At 39.5% G+C, this 21,943-nt stretch overlaps 5 protein-coding genes across 8 annotated transcripts; 4 read left to right on the forward strand and 1 right to left on the reverse strand.

Annotated features, from left to right (window-relative positions):
• The first annotated feature begins 948 nt into the window (after positions 1–948).
• Positions 949–4,284, forward strand: LOC103958402. Of its 3 annotated transcripts, XM_048590628.1 has the most exons (6): positions 963–1,205; positions 1,842–1,998; positions 2,328–2,541; positions 3,208–3,289; positions 3,723–3,789; positions 3,918–4,214. In XM_048590628.1, the coding sequence occupies exons 3-6, from the start codon at positions 2,409–2,411 to the stop codon at positions 3,969–3,971; spliced, it is 336 nt and encodes a 111-aa protein (XP_048446585.1). In that variant the 5' UTR covers positions 963–1,205; positions 1,842–1,998; positions 2,328–2,408; the 3' UTR covers positions 3,972–4,214. The 3 variants fall into 3 exon arrangements, with proteins under 3 accessions (XP_048446586.1, XP_048446585.1, XP_009368930.2); XM_048590629.1 differs by lacking the exon at positions 1,842–1,998 and having other exon boundaries at positions 949–1,205; positions 3,899–4,284; XM_009370655.3 differs by lacking the exon at positions 1,842–1,998 and having other exon boundaries at positions 965–1,205.
• Positions 4,285–4,595: 311 nt separating this feature from the next.
• Positions 4,596–7,705, forward strand: LOC103958401 (vacuolar protein sorting-associated protein 24 homolog 1). Of its 2 annotated transcripts, none has more exons than XM_048590627.1 (6): positions 4,596–4,616; positions 5,583–5,659; positions 6,123–6,225; positions 6,380–6,501; positions 7,035–7,226; positions 7,310–7,705. In XM_048590627.1, the coding sequence occupies exons 2-6, from the start codon at positions 5,645–5,647 to the stop codon at positions 7,388–7,390; spliced, it is 513 nt and encodes a 170-aa protein (XP_048446584.1). In that variant the 5' UTR covers positions 4,596–4,616; positions 5,583–5,644; the 3' UTR covers positions 7,391–7,705. The 2 variants fall into 2 exon arrangements, with proteins under 2 accessions (XP_048446584.1, XP_009368928.2); XM_009370653.3 differs by lacking the exon at positions 4,596–4,616 and adding an exon at positions 4,730–5,377.
• A 1,325-nt stretch (positions 7,706–9,030) lies between these two features.
• LOC103958400 (serine carboxypeptidase-like) lies at positions 9,031–12,675 on the forward strand. The gene is given in 11 exon segments (XM_048590538.1): positions 9,031–9,470; positions 9,751–9,919; positions 10,249–10,368; positions 10,606–10,749; positions 10,836–10,986; positions 11,307–11,383; positions 11,385–11,396; positions 11,522–11,780; positions 11,897–12,030; positions 12,170–12,227; positions 12,230–12,675. Coding segments are annotated over 11 exon segments (1,545 nt in total). The 5' UTR covers positions 9,031–9,117; the 3' UTR covers positions 12,298–12,675.
• A 481-nt stretch (positions 12,676–13,156) lies between these two features.
• LOC103958399 lies at positions 13,157–16,288 on the forward strand. Its single transcript, XM_009370650.3, has 8 exons — positions 13,157–13,444; positions 13,726–13,799; positions 14,084–14,125; positions 14,814–14,855; positions 15,031–15,114; positions 15,580–15,667; positions 15,894–15,991; positions 16,079–16,288. The coding sequence occupies exons 1-8, from the start codon at positions 13,249–13,251 to the stop codon at positions 16,103–16,105; spliced, it is 651 nt and encodes a 216-aa protein (XP_009368925.1). The 5' UTR covers positions 13,157–13,248; the 3' UTR covers positions 16,106–16,288.
• A 3,311-nt stretch (positions 16,289–19,599) lies between these two features.
• On the reverse strand, positions 19,600–21,352 carry LOC103958397 (U11/U12 small nuclear ribonucleoprotein 31 kDa protein). The gene is made up of 2 exons (XM_048590385.1): positions 20,405–21,352; positions 19,600–19,668 (listed from the first exon to the last, which is right to left on the reverse strand). Exon 1 carries the CDS (start codon positions 21,268–21,270, stop codon positions 20,488–20,490), a length of 783 nt encoding a protein of 260 aa, XP_048446342.1. The 5' UTR covers positions 21,271–21,352; the 3' UTR covers positions 19,600–19,668; positions 20,405–20,487.
• Positions 21,353–21,943: the final 591 nt, after the last annotated feature.

A 21,943-nucleotide genomic window follows, 5' to 3' on the forward strand; every position in this document is an offset into this window, starting at 1 on the left:
TAACGACTTAGTGTAATTTGGAGTAAGAATATTGCTTGTATTAAAAAAAGAAAAGTGACCAACTCGCAGATTAGGGTTTAGCTAAGTTCATTAAAGCAGTATGGTACATTCTATGCACCTAAGTTCGAATCATCATTTTCGTAATTTAGATAAATTAGTGTAATTATTTTATCATTTGCTAAAAAAAAAAGTCATACAATGAGCTACTCAAATAATTCAGTATTAAAACATTTCGATTAAAAGTAGAAACGAACGTCACTAACTGTAATATTAAGTGACATGATAACAATAGAGAAATATTTAATCAACGATTAGAACAAGATCAATTTTGCATCATATGTAAGGAATTCCTTGGTTCAAGTCGAAGAAGCAATGTCACTTGACCATTATCAAACTGACTGCAATCTTTATGTCCGTGAGAATCCCACAGAGCGCCTTCTGCTTTTAATAGGTCATAAACTAAATCGGAATCATTCTCAATAAGTCCATATGAAGTAATTTTTTTTTTTCTTTATCAAATCAGAGTAGAGACCGAAGGTCTTAAGCAACCGATGCGATAGAACAACTCAAAAAATAAAGAAACACTTCGATTAAAAAAAAAATAAAGTAAAAGTGATTGAAACGAAAAGGATTTCTGTGGTAGGTTGAGAAGAAAAAGTAGTCAACTACTTAATATATGGAAAGTGTGTAGAAATCCTTTTGGGAAAATTACAAACTTTTGCGTCAAAATTAAATTTTGGTGTGCGAATAAATGGAGGACATGGTTTCCTCGTTTACTTAATTGCGTGGAAAGACCTTGGCCACCAATCCGAGAAGATTTACTTTCCGGATCTATTTCATTAAGATTGTTGAAACAAGTGATCCAAATTATTTAAATTTCATCCAAATTACTCATTTATTTGGACTTTTTCAAAACTATATAATAATTTTTTACTATTGAATGAAATTAAAAAAATCCACTTGATTCAGTGACGGTGAAAGAGATTCGAAGAAGATCTTTCTCCACCAATCCGACTCACATCCACGTCGCCAACAGAGGGTGACTCGAAACCATTTCTCCAAGCTACGTATACCATAAACAAATAAATAAATCCAGAAATTAATATTATAAATTGCTTTCTTCTCCATTCATCATAATCCAATCCATACTTTCTCTGTCAATCATTGTAATCTCTGAGCGCTTTCAGTGATACGTGCGGATCAAGGTAATTGTTTGTCTTGCATTAAGTATAATTTCATCCCTTTTTCCTTTTCGAATCTCTGGTTTTTTTGGTATGAACTGTGCTTGTAGATCTCAAGTGGGGTTGGGTTTTTTTTTTTTTATTCGACTTTTTTTTGGAATCAAATGCTAAAATCTTTGTGGGTTCTTTAGCATTCGGGATTCTGTGAACTTTTCCTTTTTATACGAATCTGTTTTTTTTTTTTAAACATTGTTAATCTCCTTTGGAATTTGCCTTTAAAGGGATGTTTGTTTAATTAACAGTGGAATAGATGAGAAGGAGATTGATTAGTTTGGGGGTGATTGATTATTAGTGGTTAATGAATGCAGATTAAGTTATTTTGGTTAATCCGGTGTTGGATTATCCGATTTTATGGATATGAAAAGAATTGTTGACATTTTGTTTTATATCGAAAGTAATGTGAAGAATTTGTTGTTTCCATGAATTGGGTTCTTGTTTAAATGATCATCTTGTAGTTGGGTTTGCGTCGAATTAGGACGCGGTTCGATTAGGTTTTATTTGTTTGCTGAAGGTTTAGGGGTAGAGGAGGCTACCCCATCCCAGGCAGGGCATACCACAAGCCTTACAGAGGGGTCTTGGCCTCTTTTTTGGTTTTTACAGGTCGCCCACCAAGAGGTATTTCCGGAAGCGAGACTCGAACCTAGGCCTTGGTCTAGGGAAGAGAACAATCCTTACCAGCTCAACTCAACGAACCTAGGAATAGGTTTTAGAGCCTCGTTGTTTTGCAACTTTTGTTGTCAAAGAATCAACTTTTAAGGTCCGTATTGGGTTGCTGGATAACTGCTGAAAAGCATGTACATAATGCTCGCTTTCGCAATTAACACGGACAGTAAAATATGCAGAGTTGAATTTGGAGGCTCTGATCTTTGAAAATAGTAAAGCTTGAGGAAAGTAATTTTTGGAGATTTGAACATGGAAGACTTTGTGATCGAATCAATTATTTGCAATTGTCGAGATTATGCTTTTAAATAGTCTGTATTGGTAGTTACTTATGTTTAACCAGCATCTGTCATCTCTGTTGGACCGCCTGTGGAGGTTCCTTATGCTAAGCAGTAGTTCCTTCAGAAATTTTGTCTTTCATTTCAGCTGGCTGTGTCTGTTAGTAAAACACTGGAAGCTGCTTCGCAACACTTTACTGTCGTTTGCATTAAGGAATGGTCACTCGATATGGAGACAATGTCAGTGAATACTGGAAATTCCCATTCCAATAAAAGGCAAGCGTCAGAGCATTCGGAAACTACTAATGAAGAAAAGAGGCCTGCGGTAAAAGAAGTGAGCACTTCTGTATTTGTTAATCATGGTAAGTTTGTGGATATTATGGCAATTAAGAGCTAATACTGATACATGTAAGACCTTTCCTACTTTGGTAGTAAGATTAGACTAACCCTTAATAAGAAACACTTGAATATAATCGATCTTATTACAACATCTATTGGGTTGAAGATATTCAAAATCCCTTAGGTTATAGAAAGGTACAAGATATTCAGAATCCCTTTATTCATTCCGGAAAAGTGTACAAAATTTTTATTTTCATGCTTTGTTGATAAAAGGAATGAGGGCGAGCCTTGGCGCAAGCCTTGTTGGCTTGGGTTTGCCCTTATTTTTGATAAAAGGTACAAGAATTGATATTTGAACGGATTCTCTTAATCTTTTCGTTTCTCTTTCATCGTGGTATCATTTCATAAAAAGTAAAAACTAGCTTTTACAATTTAGTAATACCTATCTTCCTTTATAAGGACGTCTTTCAAATTTGGATCTCCGCCTATGCAAGAGCTTTTTATGGTTCTTTTCTGGTTTCCTTCTGTATCATTTCCTTTCTTTGGGGCTGGGGAAAAGTGTAGTAAGAAACTATTCCGTCTGCCCAGTCATTACCATATCTCAGCAATTGAAAACAACAATTTTTTATTTGTTTTAGTTGGTATTAATCATTTGTTCCTTGGAGATAATCGCACTTTTTATCTCGTAGCTGCAATTGCTTGGCATGAGAGGAGAAAAAAGTGGGTTGGGAATGAGCGGGTGCAAAGAGCAGAAAAGGATCCAATCATAAGGTATTTTCTCTTCACAAAACTTCTTGTAAAGTAGAGAAAAAAGTTGGACAGCAGAATTTTTATAAGATCTAATCTTTTAGCACACCTAAGAAACATCATGTCTTGTACTTACATTTTAGCAAATTTGACTTTTATTTTTAATGCTAGTTAATTAGAAACCTCTGTCCCCATTCCTGAACTTCAGTTGGCGGGTTTATGTAAAAAAAAAGGGTGCACCTTTTCTGTTCTGGCATTTTATACGTGTGTTTTCGAATACTATCTTTTCTTTCAAATTTAAACACCGACATAAACCGAAGAAGTTCTTGCAACATTAAAATGGGGTTGATGGTTAATGATATCATATCGTTGGCCTTCTCCGATTATTTCCTTTGAATTCTAGCTACTGAAAGAATTTCTGGACTCCGGAAGATGATGCAATCAATTTATTTTGCAGCTGGTCAACATCATATGAAGATCTGTTGTCGACAAATGAGTCCTTTCCTGAGCCAATCCCCTTAACTGTAAGTTTTTCATTTTCTTTTTCCGAAAAGATTGTTCTACGTGTTTCACATGTAGAATCTGGATTTATGATATTTTGTTACGACTTTTTCTTATCGCTGTGAATTTAAGTTACCGGTGAACTGTGCAGGAGATGGTAGACTTTTTAGTTGATATTTGGCACGACGAAGGTCTCTTCGATTAGACGATGTGGAGACAGATAAAAGTTGGAGAAGGTCATTGAACCCTAATTCAATCTAATTTCTTGTAGCTGATCAATCACACAAGGTTGGATTCCGGAAAGCGTTGCGATGAACCGAAGCAATATCCTTTTCCGGTTTCTTAATTCTTTGGATTGTAAAATCTAGATATTGTTCAACATTTACCACTTTAAATTGTGGGGAAAAGAAAGACTAATGCAGTAATTTCCTTTGGGAATACCAGTTAATGAACTGAAGATACAATTTTGGTAAATGATTAAAAGATGGAGTAGGATTCTCGGCCTTCCAAATCGATAATGTTGTTTTTGTAGTCGTTAGATCTACAATCATTGAAAATGTTTGGTGAGTATTTACTCTCTTCTTTTATGCAACTGAAGGTATTTATTTGTGTTTACTTATTTGAAATGAAAAGTAGGAGCCTCACGTTCCATTTTGTAATCAAAATCATAGGGTGGTGTTATGTATAGTTGTACACCTTTTTTTTTTATATTTCTTAAACACCTTTTGTTAATTTCTGGCTTTTGATTTTTTTTAATTCCTTCAACCCGACATCGAAAATTAAGAGGTGTGTGGAAGATAAAAGAGAAGTGTGGGAATAGCATCATCCCAAATTATATTGATTTGGAGTGGTAATCTCATATCCATTTGTTGCTAAAATATGAGTTTTACTTGTATTTATTTTTTGAATCGTTTCAATTTCTAACTTTTTATATGTTTGGTAAGCACATTTAATTGGAAAAAAAAAATGCGAAATTTCTCCTTAACATCGGGAAAATGAATACCTAAAATCAATAACCAAATTAATTGTTCCGATTTCTTTTCCTTACTTCTCCTGTTTAAAGTTTCTCGATTCCTTACTTCTCTCGTTTTAAGTTTCTCGATTTCTTACTTCTCCCGCTGTCTCCTGTATCCCTGACTTCCGAATCCACAATTTTCCCATTTAAATAAAACATTTCGAATTCGAACAGATCCTTTTTGGTAAAAATAAAAATAACGTATAAAAAAAAAAATAAAAAATAAAAAAGAAATAAAAAGAAGAAGAAGAAGGAGAAGAAGGTAAAAACGCGGGGAAGGAACCGTCGGTTGGTCGTTGCTGGCTGCCGCTTGGAAAGTAAACGCGGAAAGGAAAAGTCTCAGTGGAGGGAAAAACGAAACAGAGATACACACCATACCATCGGATAATCCGATTAGATCTTAGAGAAACCAGAGAGAGAGAGAGAGAGAGAGAGAGAGAGAGAGAGAGAGTTCGAGACAGCGAGAAAAAGGAACGGGAAAAAAATGAACAAAGTCAAGAGCTTGTTGAAGCCGAAACCTAACCCGTCGGAGCAACTCAGAGAATGGCAGCGGCGCCTCCGCCATGAGTGCCGCAACATGGAGCGCCAAATCAGAGGCAAAAGCTTCCTTCTTTCATTATCTTTCTTCTCGTTTTCAAATTACATGTAATTTTGCGTTTTGGGTTCAATTTATTTGGTGCGGATTTCTTTTATTTTGTTCTTAATTCTTGTCAATTATTTGAATTTTTGGGCTGAGATGGGTTTGTGTGTAACTGTTGATTAATTTTAGTCTAAAAGAAAGATGGGATTTTTGTTTCATAGATATACAGAAAGAAGAGAAAGCTGTTCATAAAACTATCAGAGAGGCTGCCAAGAGAAATGACATGGCTACAGCCAAGGTACTCCAAATTTTAGCTTTACTGCTGATCACTCGATTGTCAATAATTTTAGTTGCAATTTAGAAACACTGGTTACACAAAAGCCTTCTTGTCGAAAACTGGAAGGGGAAAAGCTTTGCCTTCTATTAGCTTATGAAGGTTCAATGAATCGATAGTCGTTCTGTTTCAGAGGGTTTGTGGATTTTGGAGCTCAGTGTCACTAATGTCAAGATGTTTTTGTTCTCGGAGTTTGTATTGGTAGGAATCTGTTTCAGCTACGTTACGGTTTTGGGCCATTTGTAATGAAGTTCTTAAGTGTAAACCTGAATGCGGGTGTTTTTAGATTCCCTGGGATTTTCCTGTGTAGGATGATAGCGATATGGTCTTTACGTTGAATGTCTACTACTTGTGTTAGCTTATTGTTGTTTTGATCATCGCATTATGCATGTTCTTATGTGTTGATCGACTTGTGAATTGTGTTCAGGCCCTTGCAAAGGAAATTGTGATGTCGAGGAAAGTTGTGAATCGGCTTCATGAGAATAAGGCACAACTGAATTCGATATCTATGCACCTTGGAGAAAGTGTTGGTATTGCTTCACACACATAAAATTATTATTTTAGTTCCCCTATGCTTATGTTGTCTTGAATTTGTGCCTAGCATGTTAATCTTCAATCCACCCTACCCCCTTCTCCATTGTTTAAATCAGCTTTATGGTATTGATATGTTGTATGTGCTTGCAGCACTTGCCCGTACCGTGGGTCATCTGTCAAAAAGTACAGAGGTTATGAAACTTGTCAATAACCTCATGAAAGCTCCAGAAATGGCCATCACGATGCATGAATTTACCAAAGAAATCACCAAGGTAAGATACCTTAAAGTGCTTTTTGGGTGGCTGTTAGAAGTTATAACTCCGCCCTGATTGCCCTATAGTCTCAAGTGTCGCACTCGTGTTTAAGCAGGGGATCAATCTCTTGCTTTAATTTTGTACTTATTTATTTCATGTTTGTTTATTTGGCTTAAAATGTTATACGGGGTATCGTTTCACATAATTTACAGCTGTTCTATCGAATAAATGATTTGATTGAAATATCTGAACTCATTTTATGTAGAAAGTTGGGTGTTATTATTTTTTATTTTCACTTACTTAATCAATGAACAATGAGAGTGCTGAATGTTACAAATTCTTTTCTATAACATGGAGAGAACAAATTATATCCGAGTGCGCCTTTGACTGGCTCCCTGTTTTGGGAATGGTATATTTTTAATGATGAGGAGAGACGAGACTGAAGCATATCTTAAGCTTCAGAGTTTTTGCAATGTGGAACGTGTTTGGGTGCCAGTATACTGTCTATATAGCTTGAAATCTTTAGATGTAACACTCTATTGGTCATATAGGCTGGCGTGATTGAAGAATTCGTAGATGATGCTCTTGATACGGCATTAGATTCAGAAGATATAGAAGAGGAAACTGAAGAAGAAGTCGAAAGGGTCCTCAGTGAAATAGCTGGTGAGACGGCTGCACAGCTCCCAGAAGCTGTGCGGAAGGAGAGGACAAAGGTAGCAGCCCAGAGAGCCAGTGCGTCACAAGTATGTGTCGTAGACTCCATTTTTATATCTTTTCGTTGTTCCTTGCAAGATGCAATGAAATAACTCGTCATTAATCCATGCAGGAAGAAGCTATAGCAGAGGGTGCAGACAATGAGGAAGAGTTGGAAGCACTGAGGGCGCGGCTTGCCCAAGTGAGATCGTAAAATTTTCATGTAGTTCCCGCAGTTCGTTCCCTTCTTATTAGGAAAACTTCTTTGTGTATTTTGTAGAGGCATCTTAAAGTTTAGAAATTTATTGTTTTCTTCATTAAGGGCTATAGACACAGCTTGCTTTGTATAAATGAGACAAATGTTGTAGGGCTCGTTTGGAAGTGTCTTTAAAATGACTGAAAGCGTTTTTGAGGAGAGTGCTTTTGGAACCTAAAATACTTTCACCAAAAGCGTTTTAAGTTATTTTAAAAGCACTTTCAAACAAGCCTGTACATTAATACAATTTGTTACATAGTTTTGTTAGTCTTATACTCGACTTTCAACACCAAGAGGTCTAATACTAGTTGAATGAATTTATTTAACATCTTGTGAGTAGTGGTTATGATGCTGCAATGAATGAACAGCCGAGTTCATATGCATTAACGGCTGACAATCATCGAGGCATGCGTAACCGTCATGCCTTACCTCGAGCTGGTGTCAGACTCTGTTGTAAAGCAAGGCTATATATAGCATTCTGACGGTGACTAGATTTGGAATTCTTGCTGAATTGGAGTTGCTTTTTGTTCTGCTAACTGACGTTATGCTCGTGCGTTTGCTGAGTATATTACCTTGATCCAAAAAGTCACTCAATCAGCACCGTCCTTCCTACTTCACTTTCTCTCCATATCTATCTTCATCCCCAAGTTATTTGCAAAACTAGCCCATCCAATCTCCGTCCACGCACAGCTCAAAATACTAAACGTGTAGGGTTTTATCGTAAAAAGTCTTGTTATTAGTTGGAGTGGAGTTAGGATATTTAAACTCTTATTTTCACAGAGATATGACTGATGTGAGATATTTCAATACCTTCTCATGTGGGACCCACTTAGTGAGTTACACGTGGGAAATCCACATATCGACAACCAAAGTCAAGGGGACTCACCCTACATGTATGGCCAAAGGACCCAACATTATCGCGAGGGCCAAGAGAATCCACCCATCACGTGGTAGTATAGTACGAGTCTGCTCTCTGACTCTAATATCATGTTGAATAGGTTGGAGCACCTCTTTCTTTGTGTAGCATTACCATGTTGGATAAAATACTTCTTTTTACAAAAATACGATTAATGTAGGATATTTCAACACTTATATCGTTATAAATTGTCAGCACATGAATCAACTGCTAACAATCGTTTCATAAACACAATTGATGCAAACGTAATTTTGTATGACAGCTCTGTCCTATACGACGGCCCTATCCAAGAATCCCTCCTGTATGAGGTCGGTACAACTTCTCCTTCACTTGATGTGAATGAAGGCCATGGAAAGGAATCATCATCAACCTCAAAAACCACCTCTGTCGCGTGCACTCCTCTAACAGTATGCCGTTTTACACGTAATTTCAACCCCACCTTCCTTCTTTCCGTTTTTATTTTTAATTTAAAGCAACTCCTTTGTTGCAAGCGAAAGCAACCAGGTCCAAATCCCCTGCATCCCCTTCCACAGGACTACCACCAAAATTCCAATAAACGGACCCCACAGAGCCAAAATCCAACGTCCCAGATCCGTTCAATTTCTGTACCTGCGATAACCGGAAACTTCCACGAACCCACTCGCCCCAACAACTTAACAGTCCACCTATAAATTGTCGTACCACGCGACTGTTAGTTACCGCCTGGCGCCTTCTTCTCCCCGGGAAATCTCTCTCTTCTCTCTCTAGCCAAAACGCAGACGCACAAGCCATGGAACGCACGAATTCTCTCCTCCCTCACCTCCTCACCTTTCTCTCTCTTCACCTCCTCCTCTTACTTTTCTCTCCGATCGCCGCTGCCAAGCTCACGAACCCTCTCGGGCTCGCCAGGTCCAGCTTCCCGTCCGTGCACGCGAAGCAGCTGATCAGAGCCTTCAATCTCTTCCCCGAGGAAGACATCAACATCATCGACGGCCCCGATTCCTCGACCGCTGCCGTCGCCGACGCGCCGAGGCTCGTCGAGAAGCCACTCAGGCTCCCCAACCTCATTGAATCCGGAGTCTCCGTCGAGGACCTCGGCCACCATGCCGGGTACTTCAAGATCGAGCATTCTCATGCCGCCAAGTGAGCTTCTTAATCTCTTTGAATGTCGTTGTTTTTATGATACTTTGAACTGTTAAGTCGTGCTGCATCGTGAATTTGGAGTATTTAGGGGGTTTTATTTTGATTTCATTTGAATTTTAGGGTTTTATGCGGAAATTTTATGCTTAGCTGGGCCTTAATTTAGGAAAATAGGACCTCAAATTTGTTAAAGTTATGCGGAATTTTGGATTGTTTTTGGCTTGTATAGTGAATGTAGCTGCTTGCTTGGTGTTCTTACTATTCAATTTGTGTGGTAATGTAGGATGTTCTATCTCTTCTTCGAGTCTCGCACCAACAAGAAGGACCCTGTTGTTATTTGGTTGACTGGCGGTCCGGGGTGCAGCAGTGAATTGGCTGTATTTTACGAAAATGGTCCTTTCACTATTGCAAATAACTTGTCACTTGTGTGGAACGAGTATGGCTGGGATAAGGTATATATACGAGACTCTCTGTCAATTGACTAGTTCGTTTTTGCCGACATTGTACGTATATTGAAAATTGGCAGTTGTACTTGTTGTCCTTGCCCCTTATGTGGTAACATTTTCTTGTTAATTATCGTTCATGGAACCTTTTTCTAATCATGTTGCACCGATATGAAAGTGACTCGTAAACACGTCTTCACTTATATTTACTTGTCCCTGCATGAAATCTGAGGCCGTCACTGATTTAGAGGCATCCTGCTTCAGTAAGACATGTCGATTCTTTCTTCATTTTCCTGAGAGGTAACCCTTTTTTTTTTTAACATTTACCTGTTTTGCAGGCATCTAATCTTCTGTATGTTGACCAGCCTATTGGGACTGGCTTCAGTTATAGTAGTGACAAACGTGACATTCGTCACTCTGAAGATGGTGTTAGTAATGACCTTTATGACTTCTTACAGGTGTGTCATTTATCCTTCACTTCTAAAGCAGTAATTTATTAAGTGTAATGGAAGTAATACGTGTGTATATATCTATATATTAATTTCAATGTCAAACTTAACTGCAGTGTTTTTTAGGAGAAAACCTGCATGATTTTTATCTTGAGAATTTTGGAAGAAAGCAAACTTCTTAGATGTTTAAGGTTTATTATTGTAATGAATAGTAGCATGACTTATTGTGCCTTTCAATGATGTTAGGCCTTCTTTGCCGAGCACCCTGAGTTGGCAAAGAATGACTTTTTCATAACTGGAGAATCATATGCTGGACACTATATTCCAGCTTTTGCTGCTCGAGTCCACAAAGGAAACAAAGCCAAAGAAGGAATCCATATAAATTTGAAGGTACATATCTCAAGTATTACCTTGTTTTGAGAATTGTAACGGGTCATTTCGTGGTTTAATAAATTTAGAAAAAACTTGTTGAACAGGGATTTGCCATTGGCAATGGGCTTACTGATCCTGCAGTCCAGTATAAGGCTTACACAGATTTTGCGTTGGACAATGGCTTAATCACAGCAACTGAATATAATCGTATTAACAAGGTGCTTCCAGTTTGTGAAATGGCTATAAAGCTCTGTGGTAAGTGACATATTTTAGTGGCCCCTTCCTCATTTTCTGGTTCCCTTTTTTCAAATCTCTATTAGCTTCTCCTTAAGTTTAGACCCTAAGACATGCAAATTTGTTAATTAGAATTTGCAGTTCTTTTGATCATTTTCATGTCAACATGGTGGGGCTGGCCCCTTTCTCTTTTATTGTATCCCATCTTTATGTATTTTTTCCTCTTTTCTAAGCTATGATTTATTTTATTTTATTTTATTACGCAAGCGTGTCTTTACATATTAGCCAATTAGTTGGTGCTTTTGTAAATATTAATAAACATGTACTTCCGGTTTTTTCAGGCACTGATGGTACAGTCTCTTGCATGGCTTCATATTTTGTTTGCAATACCATATTCAGTAGCATCATGGCAAAGGCCTGGAAACATAAATGTAAGAAGATCAGTTACTCATCATTGACAGAATGATTGCTCTTTAAACATTACGTTGTCATTTGGTACTCCACTATTGATCTGAAGTTTGATGGGAGTTTTTACTAATTTATTATGAATATGCAGTACTATGACATCAGACAGAAGTGTGAGGGGAGCCTTTGCTATGACTTCTCAAACATGGAGAAATTCCTGAACCTGAAGCCTGTTAGAGAGTCACTTGGAGTTGGGGACATTGAATTTGTTTCATGCAGCTCTACAGTGTATGAAGCCATGCTGGTGGACTGGATGAGGAACCTTGAAGTGGGCATCCCCACTCTTCTCGAGGACGGAATCCAACTGCTTGTGTATGCAGGAGAATATGATCTAATCTGCAACTGGCTTGGTAGGTCTTTAGGTTTTGTTTGATACGACATGCCAAACCACCTATCATTAATATTATTATCTTTTAATTTGTGATGTGTAATTCTTACCCGTAGCATATAAATTTGTATGTGATAGGTAACTCAAGATGGGTCCATGCCATGGAATGGTCTGGTCAGAAACAGTTTGTAACTTCTCCGGAAGTTCCTTTTGTTGTCGATAATTCAGAAGCAGGAGTTCTCAAGAACCATGGGCCTCTTAGCTTCCTTAAGGTCTCTTTCTCTCTCCGTCCTCACTTATCTGGGTTTCCATCTCTCACATATCTGCATTTCTCTCTATCCATAGACGTTGATTAATTACCGATCCCAATCGCTGAACTAGTTATGTGTTACGTTGTCTTGCAACAAACAGGTCCATGATGCCGGCCACATGGTTCCGATGGACCAGCCCAAGGCTGCACTGGAGATGTTGAGAGGTGGACTCGGGGATCAATTGCTGAATCCGCAGGTGAACCAGAAAAACAGGTTGCTCAGATGTGATTTTACGCCGCAACATGAACGGAGTGAAGAGTATAGGATGGATTTCCGTGGTTTCTCAATGCGCTTGTAAATATTTCGCCTGGGCTGGTGAAGCTAATAGCGTTTCTAGACAATGCGCTATGTTTGCTTGCAGTATCTTAAAATGCATAAGAAAGACTGCTTGTGGGCAAATATCTGATTAGTCGTCTTTTATGGTTGTTCTGTTCAAAGATTTCGATAGTTCATAGTTGAACGTAATACATCCTGCAACAGCGAAGTTATGGAGCTGAAGCGGATGAAAGCATTCACCTTTGCACGCAAGGGGAGATCTTACCATACAATATGCTATGTTTGCTTACACTGCTTTTAAGATGAATAAGAAAGACTGCTTGTCGATAATATATGTATTCTAACATATGATTTCGCCTTCGTTTTGTTTGTAAAATTAGGTAGTTGAACGTATTATGACCATCCAACAGAGAGCATTCACCTTTGCATACGAAGGGAGATTTTACCATAGAAGCGGACGGAATATTCATATGCCAGGATATCTCCCGTTATGAGAATTTATTATACACTCGAGCATTTATCCCGCACACGAGAGATTTGACCTAACAAGAAGGGTTAATATAAGATGTACTCTCCGAATGCCTTGTTTTAGATTTCCGTATCTCTATATCGACAATATACCATCACGTGAGAGAGACATACTGATCAAGAAAAATACCTCTGTTTCATCTAAGAATATCTCCATCTTGTTTGAGATTCCCCTCCTCAATCTCGCCGCATCATTGGAGAATAAAATACAAAAGAATTGGGAGTAACGGGTTTAAGGCCCAATTATCTCAAAGTGTGGGCCAATATAAACCCGAAACCCGTTTAAACTTCCAACCAAGTTTATCAACTTCCATGGAAACGTGTTCGTAAATTGTGGAAGCTCTGTGTAGTAAAAAAACTGCAAAATCTTCTTCAATGGCAGCTTCTGCTCTTGCTTTCTCTCTGAAAACTTCACTCAACAATTCTCCTCTGCTTATCCCTTCAATTTCCTCAAATCCTCTGCTGCCTCCAAAGATTTCAACACGTTCTTCTTCTTCGTCGTCGGAAAATTACAGAAGCCATCAGTTGAAGCTCCTCAAGAGCACCCCAAGAGCCTCTTCTGAAAGAGAAGGTACTCAATTTCCGTTCCTCCTAAACATTTTTGGTGTTGGAGCTAAATTGTAAATCTTTTCGATAGCGAAAAAGAAATGGATATGCTTTGGGATTTACTTGAAATCTTATCACTCAAAAATCACTAGCGTAGTCTAAACTGAGCTTGAACAAGGGACATTGAATTCCCGAGAGTCGAACCTAAGACCTATAAGCGGAGATGAATATCACTAGACGTTGTACTATGTGACATATTGCTTAATTATTACTGCTTTTGTTTAATTTGTTTTTACAACTTTACAGGAGTTCCTAGTGAGTTGATTGAAGATTCAAAATTCGTTCCTCTAAACGCAGATGAAATGATATTTGGTCCACCTGTAAGTTGCGGTTAGTTTCGCTCCAGTTGTTTTCGATCATAACAGTCTGCCAATGTCTCTTTATATGTTTGCAAGCATGCCCTTCAATTTAAAGACAAGAATTGATGACAGTCTTGTTTTGATTGAAGAAACGAGCTTTCGAATCAGAGATCGAATTCCCACTTTAGAATCTGATTTTGCAAAGAAATTGCAAATGTAAATCATTGATCTGTTTATAGATGTATGCCGATAAATGATATTACAATTACTAATGAGGTTGAAGATTCAAACTTTCTCGTTTCTAGGCTTTGTTACTGTTGGGGTTTGAAGTGGAGGAAGCTGAGAAGGTAACTTGTTTTCCATCTACTTACTTTTCTCGTTTCTGAAGAGTTTATTTGTCTTGACCAATGCATTTTCATTTCTCCATCTGAACGTAGTAAGAAATTTCTACGAAGATCAATAGGTTATGGACTGAAGTTAGTGAATCTTGTTGAACTATAAGCCGTGAGCTGATTAGTATTTGAGAATAATCCTGTTTTTAATTGTGTATTCACTTGTGCTTAGAAATTGCCAAGTGTAAGATCTAAATATGGTAAGGCCATGAGTGCCATGTGTGATGATCCTAGCTATTGCTAGATGAGTGGCTGTGATCGTTTTATCTAGAAGGAAAAGATCCAGCTAAGCATTGTTAACAGAATTATTCCTTTTGCACGATTGTGAGTGCAGAGAGAAAAATATACTTTTACAGAAAAGAAGAAAGCTTCCTCTGTGACTTGCAGAGAGGATAGCAATCATTTTACATTCTCAGTGCCTTCTTTTCTTCTTCTGCCATTCATACAAAACACTAACAAATCTTAGACAGCTAGAGAACATTCTGACATTGCTGCTTTCAAAAGTTTTAAAACCAGTTTTCTGAAACCGCTGCAAGTAACGTTCATCTCAGAGCGTTGCTGGTTGTACTTATAAATGGCAAGTGCTACACCTATGAATCATGCTTTGCGCTCATCGTGTTATCTTATGTGTCTTCTCGTGCAGATCCAACAGTTTTTGAAACAGCTAGACGGAGAATTCCTCAAGGTAACCATGTATATTTTTTACTATGTTCGTTCCCTGTGGACGTTTACCTTTTCAAGGTTGACCTACAAAATCGAAAACCGCAGCCAATCAATCGTACTGATACCATAGTGATAAGGGAAATATGTCTGATTTCTTCACATGTTTGCCATTTTTCTGTTTAATGTTGTTAATGTAGGTTATTTATTGTACTGAAGACATGATTACTCGTTCACTTTGGGACGCGATGAATACAAGCCAGCCGAATTTGGAAGCATTACAGGTTGAAAATCTCCACCTTGCTAATTACTAGTTCTTGCTGAAAACTGTACGTTGAATACTGGTCATCTAAAATTCATGTCTGTTTGATGAACTTTGGAAATGCAAAATTTAAAACATCTGGAGACATCTGAAGATACTCTAATTTGGCCTCCATGCTCGTGTTGTTATAATCTAAAGTATGTTTTCATCATCATAGCACTTAAGCTAATTAAAATTTTCCATCTATTACATAGTTTCTTTCTGTTTACGAAGTTCTTAAAGCATCAGTTTACAAATCGTTTTAATGTTTAGTAATTTCATGCAAAATTAGTCAACAAAAGATGCGGTTTAGCATTTAAGCGCAGTGGAGCGGAGGCTACACAGTAATTATCTTTTAGATGAAACAACGGGTTTAGGGAGCTTACCTGACCTGATAAGTAGGAAACTTGTAGCTGGTCTCCTGCAGTTAACATGTTCTGCTCTGCAGATTGCTAAGCCGCTGCCACGAATCTGTTTCTTCTCTGGTCTCAGTGGGGAGGAGATGATGGTGTTCATTGATTCTTTCCCGGAATCAGGTACCTTTAAGTTTCTCCATCCATCAAATAACTAGTTATCTAGTGGAAGACATTTGTATGTATTTAAGCAACATAGACTCCTTCTTGTACCCCTGTATTGCTTCCTGCTTTTCTTATTTACTGCTCTCAGTATGTATTTAACTACTGAATTACCGTTCTCTGTTTGAAGACATTCGTCATGTCCATTTCCATACTGGCGTAACGGTGTTACCCTTTTGATATACAGGACTCGAACCAGCCATTTTTGCAGCTCTTGTTCCCAACAGTGCCGATAAACCATTGGCGGAGTTGATAGAAGAGATCGTGGGGGACCATGAAATGCTAGTGAGTCTATTTTCTTGCCCCATTCCTAAATATACGAAAATCATCGGTCTTTCATTTAACCGGCAATACATTTTTATCTCCACGCAGACTGCGAAAGAAAAGGAAAATGCATAGGCTATGCGGATTCGACCATTCAAGATTCAGTTTTGTTTTTGCGCTTGAAATTTGCTTCTAGTTTATGCAATGTTTACATTAGAGAGGTAATGTAATCTTCAAAGTTATTGGAATTCTCGGTAGGGGTTTGTAGCTCAAGCAATTATGAGTATTTACCCTGCACCCGAAGTCCTAGGTTCGATTCCCCCCACTCCATTATCGCTTGTAGAAAGAAAGTCATTGGAATTCTCACAATTATATTGACTCCATAGAAACCCTCTTGGTATAAATCAGGCCACTCCCCTAACGTGAACGAGAAGTCATTTGATTTCGCTACCGACCAAATTTGTGATCAGATATGCAGAGAACAGAAAATTCAACCTGAACTTGCCTCATTATAAGTTTCTTGCTCCTTTTATTTGTCCGAGATCACGTAGCTTAAACAAATTTAATAGAAAAGAAAATTGAAGCATTTATTGTTGACAAAGGGCTGGTTTGGTATTGTTGTGCTTTGAAAAAAAACTATTTCTGCTATACTGGGAGAATAAACTCATTTTTGCTACTTCACATTTTCAGCTCTCTTTTTTTCACCCAAAACTGTGAAAATAAGCTATTTTTTAGTGTTTACCAAACACCTTTTTTAGCTTAACTTTTTTTGATACCTACTTTTTATAAACGCTACCAAACCAATGCGAATTCAGCCCAAGTTCACTCATAAATCATCGTGGCAACTTTATGTCCACCACTCTATTTCGATTGTATTACCGTTGAAGAAATAGAGCATAAGCACTCATAAATCTTCAATGTGGCAACGATAGCGGCGCCAACAGCAGTGGTGGTGACACCAGCGGCAATGGTGAGGGTATGATGGTGGTGCCAATTCTAGCGTGTGGTTGTTGGGGGTATAGAGGTAGCAATGATGGCAGCGGTGGCCGTGACGACAACAATGGTGATGGCAGAATTAGTTCTGCATTCCAAATTATATCTTTTTATATTTTAAATGAAATTTCAGGGTGTCCCTGCATACAAAACGGGTATAAATACACAACCCTACAAATCAAAGAGAAATGGAAACTGTAACCATACAAACCTTCTTATACAACTATATAAATGAGTGATAAAAATTAAAAAGCTATGGCATAACACAAGAGGAAGCATTTCCGTTGCAAGTGCCGAAGCGATCCAAACTATCAGCATAACACGCCCCGACCCTGAGGTCCTAGGGACATCGAGATGGTCACGTGCTAGCCGACACCCGAAGGGTGACGAAAGCCATTTAAACAAAAACTGAGAAAATAATCTAAAGTACGCAATAAAGGCTAAATACACAAATCTCCATGCGGCATTTGTACAAGCATATCATAGCCAAGCGGTGTAGGTTGCGAATTTAGATTCGGTGCAAATAAGGAAGACACACATGAAAAAGTAGCGCCTGGATCAATTAGGACTCTCGCCCAATTACCACAAATAAGTAACGTACCAGTAATAACTTGAGGGTCCTGATTAGCCTCCTACTGAGTCATGGAGTTGATACGTCCATGGAACTGGGATCCTACTCCACCGTTACGGCCACCTCAAGCCCTAAAACCTTGGTTGTTACGGCCTGCTCGATTTCCTTGAGGGCGGCTACCTGAAGCTGTACTAAACTGTTGTGGCTGCCGCTGAGTGGAAAATTGAATATTTTGGCTTCCACTCCCACTGTCACTTCGAGTATAATTGCCGCCATAACTGGAGCTCAGGTTACTCCCTCCACTATAACTCGGCACGGATGCATAACTCTCAGCAGGTCGTTCAGACGGGCAATACCTAGCAATATGTCCCGTGCCTCCACACCTGTGACACGTGATTGGTGATCTGAAGTGACTGAAGGATCGTCTCCCAGATTCAATGCCTGAGCCTTCGCTAGAAGAACCTGAACCCTGGCCTTGACGTTTGAAGGAATGAGAATGTCGAGGGCCAGCATAATTAGATGAACTAGTAGCTTCTCTCATGCTCCGAGATCGAAACCCACGACCCCTCTGGTTCTGGTACCGAGGTCGGTCTTGATACCTTGGTGGTCCCTGAAACTGTAACTGCGTCTGCGCCTGTGCCTGCGCCTGAGTCTCCCACCTAGACTGTTCAATTCTCAAGCAAGTCTCAATCATCTCCTCGTAACTCCTGTGCCGTATTGCTGCCACTGGTTCACGATATTCAGGATTCAAGCAAATCAGTAACTGGACCATCATTTCACCTGGGTTTCCATAAGTCCATGCATGATGTCTCAACAGGTGCCGAAAAATACTGTCCACCTCTATGATAGTCAGATCGCCTTGGCGAAACTCCAGGAATTGTAGTCTCATCCTCAACTGATAACTGGGACTCAAGAAATAATCGCTGAAAGTCCTCCGGAATTTAACCCAATTCATTGGATTATTAGGTGGACGAGAATTCTTCACTTTTTCCACCAACACCTAGCATCCTCTTTTAGAAAATAAGTTGCAGTATCCACCAATTCACCTGGCAGGCATCTCATACTCTCCAGAGTGTCCTCCACCTGTTCTAGCCATTCTTCAGCCTCCGGACAAGCCTCAACTACATGAAGATCTAGAATACCATGACTGCGAGCAATCTCAATGTAAGTGCGATTCGATCTATTACCACCAGTAAAAGCATTTCGTATGGCATTAGTCAGTTGTTGGATTCCTCCCCCTACACCAGAACGGGTTCGATGAGGCACATTCCTACCAGTGGGGTCCATAATTCTGAAAAAGGCAAGAAAGATTTAGAACAACTAGAGATTAAGAATGCAGTGGAAATTATGACTACCAAATGGTGGAATGAAATCCTATGTATGCTCTGAACTAACCATGCTCTGATACCAATCACGTGTCACAGGTGTGGAGGCACGAGACATATTGCCAGATATTGCCCATCTGAACGACCTGTAGAGAGTTATGCATCCACGCCGAGTTATAGTGGAGGGAGTAACCCGAGCTCCAGTTATGGCGGCAATTATACTCGAAGTGACAGCGGGAATGGAAGCCAAAATACTCAATTTTCCACTCAGCGGCAGCCACAACAGTTTAGTACAGCTTCAGGTAGCCGCCCTCAAGGAAATCGAGCAGGCCGTCACAACCAAGGTTTTAGGGCTCGAGGTGGCCATAACGGTGGAGCAGGACCCCAGTTCCATGGACGTATAACGCCATGACTCAGCAGAAGGCTGATCAGGACCCTCAAGTTATTACTGGTACGTTACTTATTTGTGGTAATTGGGCGAGAGTCCTAATTGATCCAGACGCTACTTTTTCATTTGTGTCTTCCTCATTTGCCCCGAATCTAAATTCGCAACCTACACCACTTGGCTATGATATGCTTGTACAAATGCCGCATGGAGATTTGTGTATTTAGCCTTTATTACGTACTTTAGATTATTTTCTTAGTTTTTGTTTAAATTAAATGGCTTTCGTCACGCTTCGGGTGTCGGCCGGCATGTGACCATCTCGATGTCCCTAGGACCTCGGGGTCGGGGCGTGTCACAGCAACTCGACCGCATTGCAAATCAGCTATGATCAATTTGATACGATGATGAATGTTTCGCCTATCTCCTGCAAAAAGCATTAGAACCCGTATGAACATGAGAACCTTGGTGTTTAAGAGGCTAGCCCTAAACTCCGCAAATCCAATCAAGCATAACAATTTGTCTGTGTTATGCCTTGTGACGCCCTCTCCACCCGGCTAACAAGATGAGGGGGCGGAAAGGGCTTTAAAATACAATGTTTTCTGAAAATAAAAGGTGAAGTCGAATTTTCTCCTAACTCGAATGAAGAGTTCGAATCAACATTTGATTTCATTAGCGACCAATTTCTAATTAGATATGCAGAACACACAACAACTTGAACTATGTCACGGTTTTCTTCTTGTTTTAGGTTGTTCAAGTTTTACATAGCTTCTACCAAAAAGGAAAAACTCTATGATCTAAGAAAACTCACGCACCGGGGAAATGTGGAAACACAATGGATGCTCGAAGCTATGATCAGATCGTACAATGTGGAAATATTATGCCATGACCTCATATGAAAATCAACAAAATGCATTTATTGCATAGCTTTAAGTATTTGTATACAACAAGCAAAGCTATTTGATCATGCTTTTCAAATCAACAAAAATCGAAGCAAACTGCAACGAAATTTATGATCAAATCCCACATAATGTAAAACTGCAACTACATTACTACTCTGTTGCTCAGCTCAACCAGCATCAAATCGACTACTTTTCTCAATCAAAAACAGCACAAACTGAACAAATTATCGAAACATAAATCGAAAAACAAAAAGAACATACCTTGAACGATGCCCCATTTGAAATCCTCCATTTCCAAACAAAACCCACCTCCCAAAACCAGCTGAAACCCTTCACCAAATCACTCAATCTTCATCATCGTTGTCACTCTCATCACTAAAGTAACCAGCTTTCTTCGTAACCTTCTTCCTCTTCTTCTCCTCCGCCTCCTCCGCTGCCAACCGCAACCTCAGATCAGCCCCATCATCCACCACCGACGCCCAATTATCATCCTCAAACTTCTCACCACCACTATCATACTCCTCCTCGTCCACAGCAGCCGCCCCACTGCCATTACCACTACCACCACCACCACCACCGCCACCTCTCTTCACCCGCTTCGGCGGCGGCCGCTCCCTGGGCCCCAGCTGGTTCTTCGGGCACTCGTACGACAAGTGCCCCTCCTCGCCGCACTCATAGCATCGGCTCTTGTCCTTGTACTCCCTCTTCCGAATGAACTCCGTGGCCCGGCCGTTGTCAGCCGCGATGGAGGCGGATAGCTTTCTCCCGTTAAGTATCTTCCCGTGCATCTCACTCGCCGCCGCGGAAGCATCGGTGCGGGACACGAATTGGACGAAGGCGACGCCGCGGCTCTGGCGGGTCTCGCGATTTTTGAGGACGGTGACTCGGGCGATCTTGCCGAAGTGGGAGAAGAGGGTGTGGAGGTCCGAATTGGTGAGGGAGTAGTCGAGGTTGGAGACGTAGAGGGTCGATTTCGATGGTGCTAGGCTTCCTGAGCCGGACCCACTTAGCGGTTTTTGGTTTTTGAGCTTTTCGGTTTTTGGGGCCGAGGAGGCGTAGCGGTAGTAGAAGGTGTCGTCTTCGTCTTCATCGCTGCTGTTCGTCTTCTTCCTCCTCTTCTCCGCCATTGTCGATCTCACTCTCGAAGCTCCCAAATTTCAGTCAGAGCCCTTGTTTTTTCTTTTGTGAAATCCTTTACCAACGCCCTTGAACTATGGATACTTGTTACATTTGGCCCATCAAATTTGTTATTTAGTATTAAGCCCCTTAAATTTGCAATTGATTTCTTTTCCAGTTAATTGTCACCATTATATTTCACTCAGCTCTTCATACTTTTAATGGGCAATCAATAGTCTTCAATTGACAAATGGTTGCAGTTTTGGTCACACTTTTAAAAACTTTCTTGTGATCAAATTTGGTTGTGAGAATGTTTACGTTGCCCTTCATTAATCAAAAAGGAAATAAAAATATAGAGATATCCTAACGACATCCAACGACACTCTTTTTTATCAGTTTAAACCTATTCTGGTTCAATGACTAGGAAAGTGTTTTGTTTTGTTTTGCTCTTGGTGGCGACCCCTTCACAATTGAGTGTTTTGTTTTGCATGTGGTGGTTCAAAAATGAAGGAGACAGTTTCTTGAACTAATAAATGTTGTCAGTGCTATGTTTTGAAATCTGAGTTAGAGGATATAATTTGGTGTCGTTAGCGCGTTGCTATGTTTTTCTTCTTTACTGGTTAATGAAGTTGGGGGGTGTCGTTAGGTATTGTTAGGCCTCACTGCATTTTCTTTTCCTTTTTG

This window comes from the organism of the source record quoted next, unplaced genomic scaffold (assembly GCF_019419815.1).
Source record: "Pyrus x bretschneideri cultivar Hongxiangsu unplaced genomic scaffold, Pyrus_bretschneideri_v1 Contig32, whole genome shotgun sequence".
NCBI classification, from domain to species: domain Eukaryota; kingdom Viridiplantae; phylum Streptophyta; class Magnoliopsida; order Rosales; family Rosaceae; genus Pyrus; species Pyrus x bretschneideri.